The 12,758-nt window shown below is 48.7% G+C and overlaps 1 protein-coding gene across 1 annotated transcript in view; it reads left to right on the top strand.

Annotated features, from left to right (window-relative positions):
* The first annotated feature begins 1,924 nt into the window (after positions 1 to 1,924).
* Positions 1,925 to 12,758, top strand: part of BRF1 (BRF1 general transcription factor IIIB subunit) — a 212,905-nt gene continuing 202,071 nt past the window's right edge. Inside the window, exon 1 of the mRNA XM_069950096.1 lies at positions 1,925 to 2,229. Within this exon, the coding sequence (XP_069806197.1) occupies positions 2,046 to 2,229 (184 nt within the window). The 5' untranslated portion in view covers positions 1,925 to 2,045. The remainder of the gene's footprint in view (positions 2,230 to 12,758) is intronic.

The following is a 12,758-nucleotide window of genomic DNA, read 5'->3' as shown; positions in this document are numbered from 1 at the left end:
ACAACCATGGTGGACGGCACACAGGAGCGCCCCCTGCTGGTCACTCTCCTTCTCCAGCTCTTCTCTCTGCCACTGGCTGTAGGAATTTACGCTGCCCAGACAAATCACCCGGTGGGGTCTCGGTAGATTTATCACACAGTGTCCTTGTTTCCAGATAGTAACCACAGTTAATCACCTTATCCTTGTGGCCGCAGAAAGTGCTTTGTCTACGGTCACAAGAGGCCATTTTCCCACCTCGCGGTGTTGGCGCTGAGTGACGTCACTCAAGCGCCGATACCACTACAGGAGGGCGGCCTCTTGTGACCGCAGGAAAGCACTGCCTGCGGCCACAAGGATGCCGATGGCTCCCGACCTGTCAGTGCCGCTGCTGCTGCCTGTACCTATGAGCGCTCGTTACATAGCTACAGTACAGAGCGCAGGAGCAGGCGGGGGAAGGGGACCCTGCAGGGGGCGCCATGGATGGGTAACTCCATCCCCCTTTATAGCTCCTTTTCGTTTCCCATCCCCCTATATAGCCCCCTTTCATTTTCATCCCCCTATACAGCCCCATTCTGTTGTTTATCCCTCTATACAGCCCCCATTTGTTGTCCACCCCCCTATATAGCCCTCTTATGTTGTCCACCCCCCTATATAGCCCCCTTATGTTGTCCATCCCCCTATACAGCCCCCTTCTGTTGTTCATCCCTCTATACAGCCCCCATTCGTTGTCCACACCCCTATATAGCCCCCTTATGTTGTCCACCCCCCTATATAGCCCCTCCTGTTGTCCATCCCCCTATACAGCCCCCTTTTGTTGTCCCCCTCTGAAAAAAACAAAAACAATCACCTTACAACACGCTCCCCATCGGTCGCAGGTCTATTTTTCTCTCTTCTCAACAGATCAGCAGCATCCTGGTGAAGTCCCGGGCAGCACGTCACCTCTGAGCTCTGTGGGCGCCGCGGTGGCTGGAACTTCTGGTACAGGCTCCCAGCCGGAAGTCCCAGCCGCCGCGGGACACATAGAGCTCAGAGGTGACGTGCCCCCCAGGACTTCACCAGAATGCTGCTGATCTGTCAGGGGAGGAGGTGACACTCTTGTGATCGCAAAAAAACGCTGCTTGCGGTCACAAGAGTGATTGACAGGGCGGGAAGCCTATGGCTTCTCGCACTGTCAATCAGCACAGTACATTTAACTGGAAGCGATTGTTGCGATTGCTTCCAGTTAAAAAGGAAGGTGCGGCACCCGGCGATCGAGTGGGCCCCCCCGGGAGCACGGGGCCCCGGCGGGGGCTTGTTGGCTGGAGACCACATTGCGGCAGTCTCTAGCCCTGTGTCTTCTGACAGGGTAGTGGGGCCCACTCCAGCTCGGGCCCACCGGGGATTTACCCGACTCCCCGGTGGCCCAGTCCGAGCCTGTGTGGAATAGGAGCAGTGGTAGCAGACCGGACAATCTAGCGACCACCTGGGCAGCGCCCCACCCCCCCCCCCCGCACCTCCCTGCGGCCTCCCCTGTACTCACCCACTCGCAGCCGCCACGTGTAGTTTCCGACTCCCACTCATCTCTAGATTGTGCAAGACATGGTCGCACAGACATTGGGAGAGTCTGCAATTGCACTCAAAACTTTTGATTTTTAAGTGAAAGATTCCATTTTGATACAAAATTTTAAGATAAGTAGGAAATTCCAATGAAAGTAAAATATAAGATGACATGATTTCCTATATCTGCATTTATGGGCTACATTACCATCAGAATGTACGAAATAAACGTGTGAAAACTGACAAAAAATTATTAAAAGTAATTATCAAACCAATAACATGGCGGTGTGCACCCGTAGCGGCGACACGTAGAGACAACGTGCTGCCAGAATTCCGGCTCCTTGTGTTCTGGCGACATCTTGTGGTCATTTTTCAGACTGCCAATCTTTACAACATCGTGTGAATCCACGCGAGACTTGCAACGGGAAGTGGCCGGCAGCGCCGCCGTGTGTAGGCCGGTACTCGGGCCGGCTGCTGGCTGCTGCACTTCCAGTGACTTATCGGAGCACATGTGAGGAGCAGCCGCCACCATGAGCAGCCGGGTGTGTAAGAGCTGCGGCTGTACCGACATTGATGTGGACGCGGCCCGGGGAGATGCCGTGTGTACCGGCTGCGGGTCGGTGCTGGAGGACAATATTATTGTATCCGAGGTGCAGTTTGTGGAAACCGGAGGAGGCGGCTCCTCAGCGGTGGGACAGTTCGTGTCATCAGAATGTGAGTGACTGACGAGTGTTACCCTCCACAGGGGGCGCTGTGCTGGGGGAATGGGGGAAACACATCCTGGACGTGTGATGGTGTCTATACAGGAGGCAGGGCACAGTGATGTGTATACAGGAGGCAGGGCACACTTATATGTATACAGGAGGCAGGGCACAGTGATGTGTATACAGGAGGCAGGGCACACTTATATGTATACAGGAGGCAGGGCACAGTGATGTGTATACAGGAGGCAGGGCACACTTATATGTATACAGGAGGCAGGGCACACTTATATGTATACAGGAGGCAGGGCACACTTATGTGTATACAGGAGGCAGGGCACAGTGATGTGTATACAGGAGGCAGGGCACACTTATATGTATACAGGAGGCAGGGCACACTTATATGTATACAGGAGGCAGGGCACACTTATGTGTATACAGGAGGCAGGGCACACTTATATGTATACAGGAGGCAGGGCACACTTATATGTATACAGGAGGCAGGGCACAGTGATGTGTATACAGGAGGCAGGGCACACTTATGTGTATACAGGAGGCAGGGCACACTTATATGTATACAGGAGGCAGGGCACACTTATATGTATACAGGAGGCAGGGCACACTTATATGTATACAGGAGGCAGGGCACACTTATGTGTATACAGGAGGCAGGGCACAGTGATGTGTATACAGGAGGCAGGGCACACTTATGTGTATACAGGAGGCAGGGCACAGTGATGTGTATACAGGAGGCAGGGCACACTTATGTGTATACAGGAGGCAGGGCACACTTATATGTATACAGGAGGCAGGGCACACTTATGTGTATACAGGAGGCAGGGCACACTTATGTGTATACAGGAGGCAGGGCACACTTATGTGTATACAGGAGGCAGGGCACACTTATGTGTATACAGGAGGCAGGGCACACTTATGTGTATACAGGAGGCAGGGCACACTTATGTGTATACAGGAGGCAGGGCACAGTGATGTGTATACAGGAGGCAGGGCACAGTGATGTGTATACAGGAGGCAGGGCACACTTATGTGTATACAGGAGGCAGGGCACACTTATGTGTATACAGGAGGCGGGGCACACTTATGTGTATACAGGAGGCGGGGCACACTTATGTGTATACAGGAGGCGGGGCACACTTATGTGTATACAGGAGGCGGGGCACACTTATGTGTATACAGGAGGCGGGGCACACTTATGTGTATACAGGAGGCGGGGCACACTTATGTGTATACAGGAGGCGGGGCACACTTATGTGTATACAGGAGGCGGGGCACACTTATGTGTATACAGGAGGCGGGGCACACTTATGTGTATACAGGAGGCGGGGCACACTTATGTGTATACAGGAGGCGGGGCACACTTATGTGTATACAGGAGGCGGGGCACACTTATGTGTATACAGGAGGCGGGGCACACTTATGTGTATACAGGAGGCGGGGCGCAGTGCTGTGTATACAGGAGGCGGGGCGCAGTGCTGTGTATACAGGAGGCGTGGCGCAGTGCTGTGTATACAGGAGGCGTGGCGCAGTGCTGTGTATACAGGAGGCGTGGCGCAGTGCTGTGTATACAGGAGGCGTGGCGCAGTGCTGTGTATACAGGAGGCGTGGCGCAGAGCGGTGTATACAGGAGGCGGGGCGCAGTGCTGTGTATACAGGAGGCGGGGCGCAGTGCTGTGTATACAGGAGGCGGGGCGCAGTGCTGTGTATACAGGAGGCGGGGCGCAGTGCTGTGTATACAGGCGGCGGGGCGCAGTGCTGTGTATACAGGCGGCGGGGCGCAGTGCTGTGTATACAGGCGGCGGGGCGCAGTGCTGTGTATACAGGAGGCGTGGCGCAGTGCTGTGTATACAGGAGGCGTGGCGCAGTGCTGTGTATACAGGAGGCGTGGCGCAGTGCTGTGTATACAGGAGGCGTGGCGCAGTGCTGTGTATACAGGAGGCGGGGCGCAGTGCTGTGTATACAGGAGGCGGGGCGCAGTGCTGTGTATACAGGAGGCGGGGCGCAGTGCTGTGTATACAGGAGGCAGCAGCAGTATACAGGGCTCTTCAGATTAGGCCGTCACCTCTTCTGCTATTATATAAGCTTCTGCAGTGTTATTAGCCTCTTCTTCTATAACATCCTGGGTGGATCCTGATGCATCATTCATGTAATTTTTTATTGTAGTGTTTTATCCTATGTACAGAGTGAATTTGAAAGAGATTTTTTCGGAGCCTTTCATTCCACCTTTCATTCCTCACAGACTCTTTGGAAAATGAAAGGAGGAATCTGATTGGTTGCTAGGGGCAACTGAGCCAGTTTCACTTTACACCATGTTTGATAAATCTCCCCCATAGTGTCTTCTGCGCGCCAGAGCGTACGCTCTGCCTCTTCATCTCAGTACAGGGAGATGAATTAGATTGCTAATATGAGCAGCCTACGGAATTCACCTCCTGCAGCAGAGATGAAGGGGCAGAGCGTCGGGCTTCTCAGTAGCCAGATCAACAATTCTATGTCGCTATGACATGTCAGAAGTTTTTAAAAATGATAGTTACACTTTAAAGTGTCATTGTCGTTATAACTTTCAAAATCTAAATGAACAGTGGATGTGAAATAAAGCAAGTTTGCAATATACATTCATTTTTTTTGTTGGTATCTTGTTGTAAAACAAAACTGAACTTACCAGAATCCAGGTCCAGTCTCCTGAAGGCAAATTTTCTGATTTGTGCTGCTTGGAAAAAAAACAAAAAACAGACTAAACACAGGAATTCCGTCCGGTACAGAGAGTCACGGCTCAGTGTGTCCATCAATCACATGACTGCCTTCTCTGTGAGCGCTCAGATGGCCTGGGATACACAGGACAGGACTTCCTGTTTTCTGACTGTTTCCTGTTTTTTGAGAAAAAAAGTGTCAGAAAACAGGAAGTACAGTGTTCTCCATTACTAAAAAAAAAAAATAATGAATGTAAATTGCAAACTTTCTTTATATCACATCTACTGTTGATTTAGAAAGTTATAACGACAGTGACACTTGAAGTAAAAAATATGGCCATAATGATGGAGCATGGTTGTGGCTGTAATTTTCGCCTAAAAATACATTGAATGTGTTCGCTACAATTCATGTTTGACCAGGGGCATAGCTAGGATTCATGGGGCCCCATAGCAAAAAACTGTACGGGGCCCCATGAATCCTGTACGCTCCCCCCACTGCCAAACACAGACAATGACGCACATATATACTCACAAAGGCACCATTAACATATATACAGATACGCCACTGACATACACATATATACGTTGTAATGTGATTACACTAGTGCTGATGTATACACTATGAATAGACTTTAGACGGGGAGATCATCTCAGTGTAATAAGAAATACTCAACCAGAAATAAAAGAAAATGCAGCAGATATTAGTGGTGGGTTCTTTTATTAGAGCCCAACATTAATAGAAGCTGCTGCAGAACATCTTTGGGAGCAAACCTGTCAATCACTTGAGACACTACTGACATACACAAGCACACACACGTACACCAGTGTTACAGACACTACTGACACACACACACACACACACACACACACACACACTGACATATACATATATACACAGATACATATGTACACTCACTGACACACATACACAGCACTTACAGCTCCCAGGCTTCCCCCCTCCTCCTCCTGTAGTCCGGGCTGATCTTCACATAGAAGTATTCAGGGTCATGTGATCATAAGGGCCTTCATCCCTCTCCTTCTGTGCCATGCAGGACTGGGCCGGTCCTGCTCCTCTGTTCCTCTCCTTTTGATGTTCAGCCCGCTCACCCAGCACTACAGTGAGGGGGCTGAACAGTGCGGTGGAAGGTCCCTCTTCCTCTCTGGACCCTGGGGGAGCAGGGTACAGTGGTCGGTTGTCAGTGGCATACAGTACCTGTCATGAAGGCAAAGCAGGCTTCTTCGGGCCCCCTTCCTGCAGGGGCCCCATAACAGTCGCCTTCCCTGCCTTCATGGTAGCTACACCACTGTGTTTGACTGTCTTACAGTTTTACTGTGGGGATTCTGATAGGTCAATGACAGATGCCGCTCCTGTCACTGACACACTGTAAATACAAGGATTGCTATAGATTGCGGTCATCAAGGGGCTAGTGGTGCGATTGATGCAATTCGTCATTAAAGGGGTTATCCAGCGCTACAAAACATGGCCACTTTCCCCCTACTGTTGTCTCCAGTTTGGGTGGGGTTTTGAAACTCAGTTCCATTGAAGTAAATGGAGCTTAAAAGGGTTATCAGTGCTACAAAAACATGGCCACTTTCTTCCAGAGACAGCCCCACTCTTGTCTCCAGCTTGGGCGGGGTTTTGCTGCTCAGCTCCTTGAAATGAATGGAGCTTAATTGCAAACCGCACCTGAACTGGAGACGAGTCGTGTTGTCTCTAAAAGAAAGTGGCGATGTTTTTGTAGCACTGGATAACCCCTTCAATTGCAAACCGCACCTGAACTGGAGACAACAGTAGGGGGAAAGTGGCCATGTTTTTGTAGCGCTGGATAACCCCTTTAAATGTTAGTATCTAGTTGCTAAAAGCAGCGGTTGCTTTCCTTCTATGAAGAGAGCTCAGCTCCTTAGTACGATAATATAAGCATGCCGTAGAGGTATGGCATGGTGTGCTAAGACCCTGGTGGTCATGGGGTATCTGTACTGGATGAGTCCCCTTGGTTATTAGCAGGGGATTTGTGGCAGATAACATGGAATTTAAATGGCTGCACGATTAATTGTGCACTGTGATTAATTGTGACTAACACTTAATGGCACATATGGTTGTGACATGGTGTCATTGTACCATGCTAACCCAACAAACACAGGTATATATTACACATTAAAGTGGTACTCCAGAGGCTAAAAATATGTTTTAAATATATCGCTTTAAAGCAAATGTACCATCAAGTACATCGCTTTGGGTTTTTTACCATAATAAATCAGCCCCTCCTTTCTGTGAAGCTTCTCCATTGATTCTAATGGAGCCATGTTAGAAAGTGGAGATTGTCACTCTGGGGGCCGGCGGGCCTTCCCCCAGTGCTCCAGAGCCGGCCGGAGCTCCTGAAAAGACCTGAACATTGCATGGGAAACAGGCGACGGTTCAAAAAATAAAGCACCACACCACTGGCACCCCAGTGCTAGCGCTGATCCATTAAAAAAACCTGATGCTGATGGTACATTCGCTTTAATTAAAAAAAAAAATATATTCTTTTATATTTAGATTTATACTTCTAGTAACTGGCAGCAGTAAGGGACTGCACAGCCCTCTCTGCTGCCACCAAAGTTTGTGTCAGGAACTGCAGGGCTGTCTAAGCACAGTGCTATGCAGAACATTCTATGCAGAGGGTAGCTACCTGACACAATCCCTGTGTGCAGCAGCCACTGCCGAGCGAATGGTGATTGCTGTCACCACTCGCTCTGCTAATTGTTCTAGTACATTGCCCCCGGGGGGGGGGGGGGAATGGGACCCTGCTGTGTACAGTAATAAAGGCTTAGGGCTGTATTAGATGGCCCGATCACTATAAACTAGGGCAGTTAGTGATGTTCGTGCAGCCCTTGCTTTGAAAGTTTAAAATAAAAGTCCATACGTTACCTGTCGATGCTCCCCGGTGTTCTCTTCGCTTCTCCGTGTGCCCCGTAGCTGCCACTGCAGCTTCTACACCAGTCTTTGAATTGACAGGCCGCTCAGCAAATCACTGGCCGGGATGGCTGTGGGGAGTGTGGAGAAGTGAAGAGAACACTAGGGAGCATGGAGAGGTAATGTAAGAACTTGATTATTTTCTTTCCTTTCATCAGCTGTTTGCCGCGCATCACTATGACACGTAGTGATACGCCCGGGGGCTGATGATTTTAGACCAGACAGCCTGATTTGGCAGATTATCATTCTGTGCAATAGGGCTCTTAGACAACCCTGCAGTTCCCGACACACGTTAGTGGCAGTGGAAGGGGCCATGACACCCCTTACTGCTGCCAGTCAGCGGAATAGCATATGTAATTTAATTCAATTTTTTTTTTTAAATAAAGTTAGAAAGTAATATAACTATTAAAACAATGTATTTGAAATATATTGTTAGTCTCTGGAGCACCCGTTTAGGGTACAAACACACGTACCGGATTCGCAGTGGATTTCTCGCGGCCAAATACGCTGCGGATCCCTTGCCTGTTAGTTTCTATGAGAATACATACTCAGTGGGATTGACATCCTGCTGCGAGTATGTAAGTGACAGCCCGTTAACCCCCTGCTGGCCGCAGTATACATTACCCGCTCCACGATCCGGCTTGCTTCAAGGACTCCCGTTGTCTGGTCGTCCCGCTTAGCCAATTAGTGGTTGCGGCGGGGCAGTGCACTGATTGGCTGAGTTGGAGCATGGAGCAGGTAATGTATGCTTTAGCCAGCAGGGGGTTAACAGGGCTTTCACATACTTAAAGCGGGATGTCAATCCTTCTGCGAGGATGTATTTTCCAAGAAACAGGCAAGGGATCCGCAGCTGATTTAACTGTGAATTCGCATCTAGAAATCCACAGGTCTGGTACGTGTGTTTGTACCCTTAAACAAAATATTTGTGTCACAGACTAAGGCTGCGTGCACACTGAGCAGAAGTGGCGGAATTCTCCGCCGCGGAATGCCGCCAACCTCCCTGTTATAATGACAAGTCTATGGAAGGCTCGCGTGCCTCCTCTCTCCGCACTGAAGAATAAACATGTTCATTCTGCAGCGTGGAGAAAGGAGGCGGGCGAGCCTCCCATAGACTTGTCATTTTGACAGAGAGGCTGGGGGCATACCGTGGCGGAGAACACTTTTGCTCCGTGTGCACTTAGCCAAAGGGTCTTTTAAACCTAACTATTTGCCGGCTGAGAGCTTTCAGTGATATCGTCAGCTCGTTTGCAGTGCCTTTACACAGCGAGACAAATCAAGCAGTATATGTCTGTGCTGTCAGTTTCCACAACACAAGCAGTCTATACATCCTAGCCATGCTGCTGGTGATCTGGTATCTCACTTCGGCGGCCAGCTGTATCTTAAGGCCTCACCTCCTCCAGCTGTCAATCATTCTGGAGAAGGGGGCAGCCTATAGATACGGCAGTGGCAGGGGACTGGAGACCCGGATGCTGGATTACAGGCAGTGCGGGTAGTAAGTATATTTTTACACAGGCCCATTATCGTCCGCAGAGGCATTTCTAACAACACTCCTAGCCAATCGGCCGATATAAGAGGCCCTTAACAATATACAGCATATCTACCTGACCATCACCACTTACAATTATAGTGAAGGCAAATTCTTCACTGTATCTAAAAACAAGCATACGAAATAGACCAGGGGTACTCAACAACTTTTAGTGAAGGTCCACTTACCAGGGTCTATTGTCAGGTGAAGGTCCGAGCTGAACATCAGTAGTAAACGTGTTTTGTTACTTTTCACAAATGTTGAACTATTTACATACAGATTTGATCCTTATTAGTGGGAAAACTGGCATTTTTTCTCTCACCAGCCCTTTGAAATGAGGTACATCGGGGGCGACTGCCCCAGTAGTATGTAACCCCTATGTACGCTCCCCCAATAGTATATGGACCCCTGTGCGCTCTCCCCCTTTCAATATAGCATAAAAAACAAACACTTATACTCACCTGGGTCCGGCGTCTCCTCTTCTCTTCCCTCTTGTGGCCGCACTGCAGCGGTCACACGAATCCACTCTCCCCTTGTCCTGGTGCTGGCACACCAGTGACGTTCCTCGCTGAAAACAGAGGCAGAGAGCGGCCACAAGAGTGACCGACAGGGAGGGAGCCAATGGCTCTGTCAGTGCTGCTGTATGGTAACTATAAGCACTTGTGACGAGCGCTCATAGTTACTGTGCAGAGTGTGGCTATGTATATTGAGCTGCAGCAGGGGTCCGGACAGCTGGCCTCCGTGGTCCACCAGACTAAACATACTAATACTAAATAAATGTTAGTAACAGAGACGCTGCTAACATGATAGAACTAGCAGTCACAGGGACTAGTGGATAAAAGTTAATGTTACATAATGTCGATTCAGACCTATAGGCTTCAAATTTGAAGTTGTGGATTGAAAATTGTAAACCTTTCATGCAATACTGTCAGCGGCTGATTCCAGCAGAGGGCATCATGAATGATTCAGAGATTATACTGCAGGGGTTCGGCTATGTTTTCATATTGAAAACCTCTGGAATATCCTAGTGACTTGTTAGAAGTTTTAATCTGTGGGTGTTCGAGGGCTGAGACCCTTACCTAGAGGCGAAATTTTCAGGTGGGTAAACCTGTGGAATCTTTTTCTTTCTAATCATCTGGTGTCAGAAAGTTATAAAGATTTATTTTACTTCTATCTCAAGTCTTACAGGACTTATCAGCTTCTGTATGTCCTGCAGGAAGTGTTGTGTTCTTTCCAGTCTGTCACAGTGCTCCCTGCTGCCACCTCTGCCCATGTCAGGAACTGTCCAGAGCGGTAGTGGTTTTTTATGGGAATTGCTACTGTTTTGGACAGTTCCTGTCATGGAATGAGGTGGCAGCAGAGAACACAGTGTCAGACTGGAAAGAATACACCTTTTCCTGCGGGGCATACAGCAGCTGATAAGTACTGCAAGATAGATTTTTAAATAAGTGATTTACAAATATATATAGCTTCCTGACACCAGTTGATTTCAAAGACAAACACTTTCGTTGAGGTACCCCTTTGTCATTGTCTTTGCATCGTTCTTGGAAAGTAATGCAAGTGGTCTTATACTTTCTATAAACCTGTACAGATACCTTCATCGTGTCTCTAAGCAAAGCCCAGCCTGGACAATCCTGGCTGAAGAGGGGAGGGCTTTGGTGAAGGTCTCAGCACCCTGTATCCCACCTACCAAAACTTTTGCCATGTCACAAATTTAACACATGTTATCTCTACCTGTTAAAGTGATGAGCGGCCGATGAACATCTCCCAAAGATGCGCTAGGTCTTATTTCCTGGGATGTCTAATGTAACTATGTATAGCAGAGATGGTATTGCAGCTTCATGCCGCCAGGGGGAGCTCATCACAGCAAACTCGCACAGTAGGGACAGATAGTACAGTAAGGTGGCTTCCGGCCACCAGGGGGAGCTCACCACAGCACACTCATACAGCACAGGAGATACATAGCATACAGTATGGTAGCTTCCGGCAACCAGGGGGAGGCAACCACAGCACACTGTTACAGCACAGCCGGGAGGTAGCATACAGTATGGTGGCTTCCGGCCAGCAGGGGGAGCTCACCACAGCACACTCATACAGCACAGCAGGGACAGCGTATAGGTTGGTGGCAGGGGACGGTCTTCATGTCCTGCATGCAGCTGATCTGCAACGGACGGTGGTCTAAAAAGAATCACAGTTGCATGCCCTGGTGTTCTGTTTGTTGGGCATGCTTCCAAGCAAAAACTTTGCCAGCTCTTACTTTCTGAGGAGGCCTTATATTTAGCAATTCAGCAAATCCTCTACTAAGTCTTATTTTCTGGGAAGCGGTATGCTTAGTCTATCTAGGTCTATGTACTAAGCATAGGGCTCGGGGGCCTTAGCAATATAACTCATGTAAATATGTGAGGCAATAGCATTGGATGCTGTTCTCTAATGTATAAGGTTATAAACCTCTGAGCGTATGTAATATCCAATACATAATACAATATAATAATGTTAGCTATTTAGAGCCGTGTTTGTTTACTACTTATATCCATAGCGGCATGACATGAATAGGAAGCATTGTCCCATGATATTGCCTGCTGTCTCCCCCGCCTGTTGCTCTCTCTGAGGCCGGGCCTATGACAAATAGGGGGAGAATTGGTTTTTCCATTTTCTCATTAGATTTGCTCTTAGTAACTTGACATAAGCGTAAAATCAACAAATGTCAGGAAATGGATCTCAGCGACTGCGAGCGTCTAGTGAGGAGTCCGCACTCTTGCTGGTGACATTATTCTGCAGAGTAAATATCAGCTCCTGAGCTTTTCCCGACATTGAAAACCTCTTTATATCTGCACCTTGATCAGACCCATTACGACAGGACGGGAAATCGATCGGGCACCCTGGCTGCCAGCCATTGTGACATTACAACTCAGGCGACATCGAACCATTGTACCTCATAGACCTAAGCAGTAAAGTAGCACTGTCCTGAGCTTGTTAGCTGCTAGGGGGGGTCTCTGTATGGAAGCCGTCTCCCATAGTAGACAAGTGCACAGTCCTGTATACAGTCATTGCTTTTCTGCAATCCGTGATAGAGAGTCTTCTCCTAGCAACATTGCGGGAAACAAAGTGCAGTGTGTTATATGACATGGAAGACAATACTTAGAATATAGACGACATGACTGTAATTCTTGCTCATGTTATGTCAGAAGATACAGTTGGTGGTCCAGGTATTGAGACCCTACTCATATCAACCAATGGAAGAGACACTTGCGGGATATAGACGAACAAGACCTCTTGTGGCTAGCCAAAGAAATAGGCTCTATCAGAATCGATTTTTCTGCATATACACTTTATATCAGGGGTGTCAAACCGATATAGGG

Source organism: Dendropsophus ebraccatus, chromosome 13, assembly GCF_027789765.1.
Source record: "Dendropsophus ebraccatus isolate aDenEbr1 chromosome 13, aDenEbr1.pat, whole genome shotgun sequence".
Classification (NCBI taxonomy): Eukaryota; Metazoa; Chordata; class Amphibia; order Anura; family Hylidae; genus Dendropsophus; species Dendropsophus ebraccatus.
This window is presented reverse-complemented; position numbering and strand designations above follow the sequence as displayed.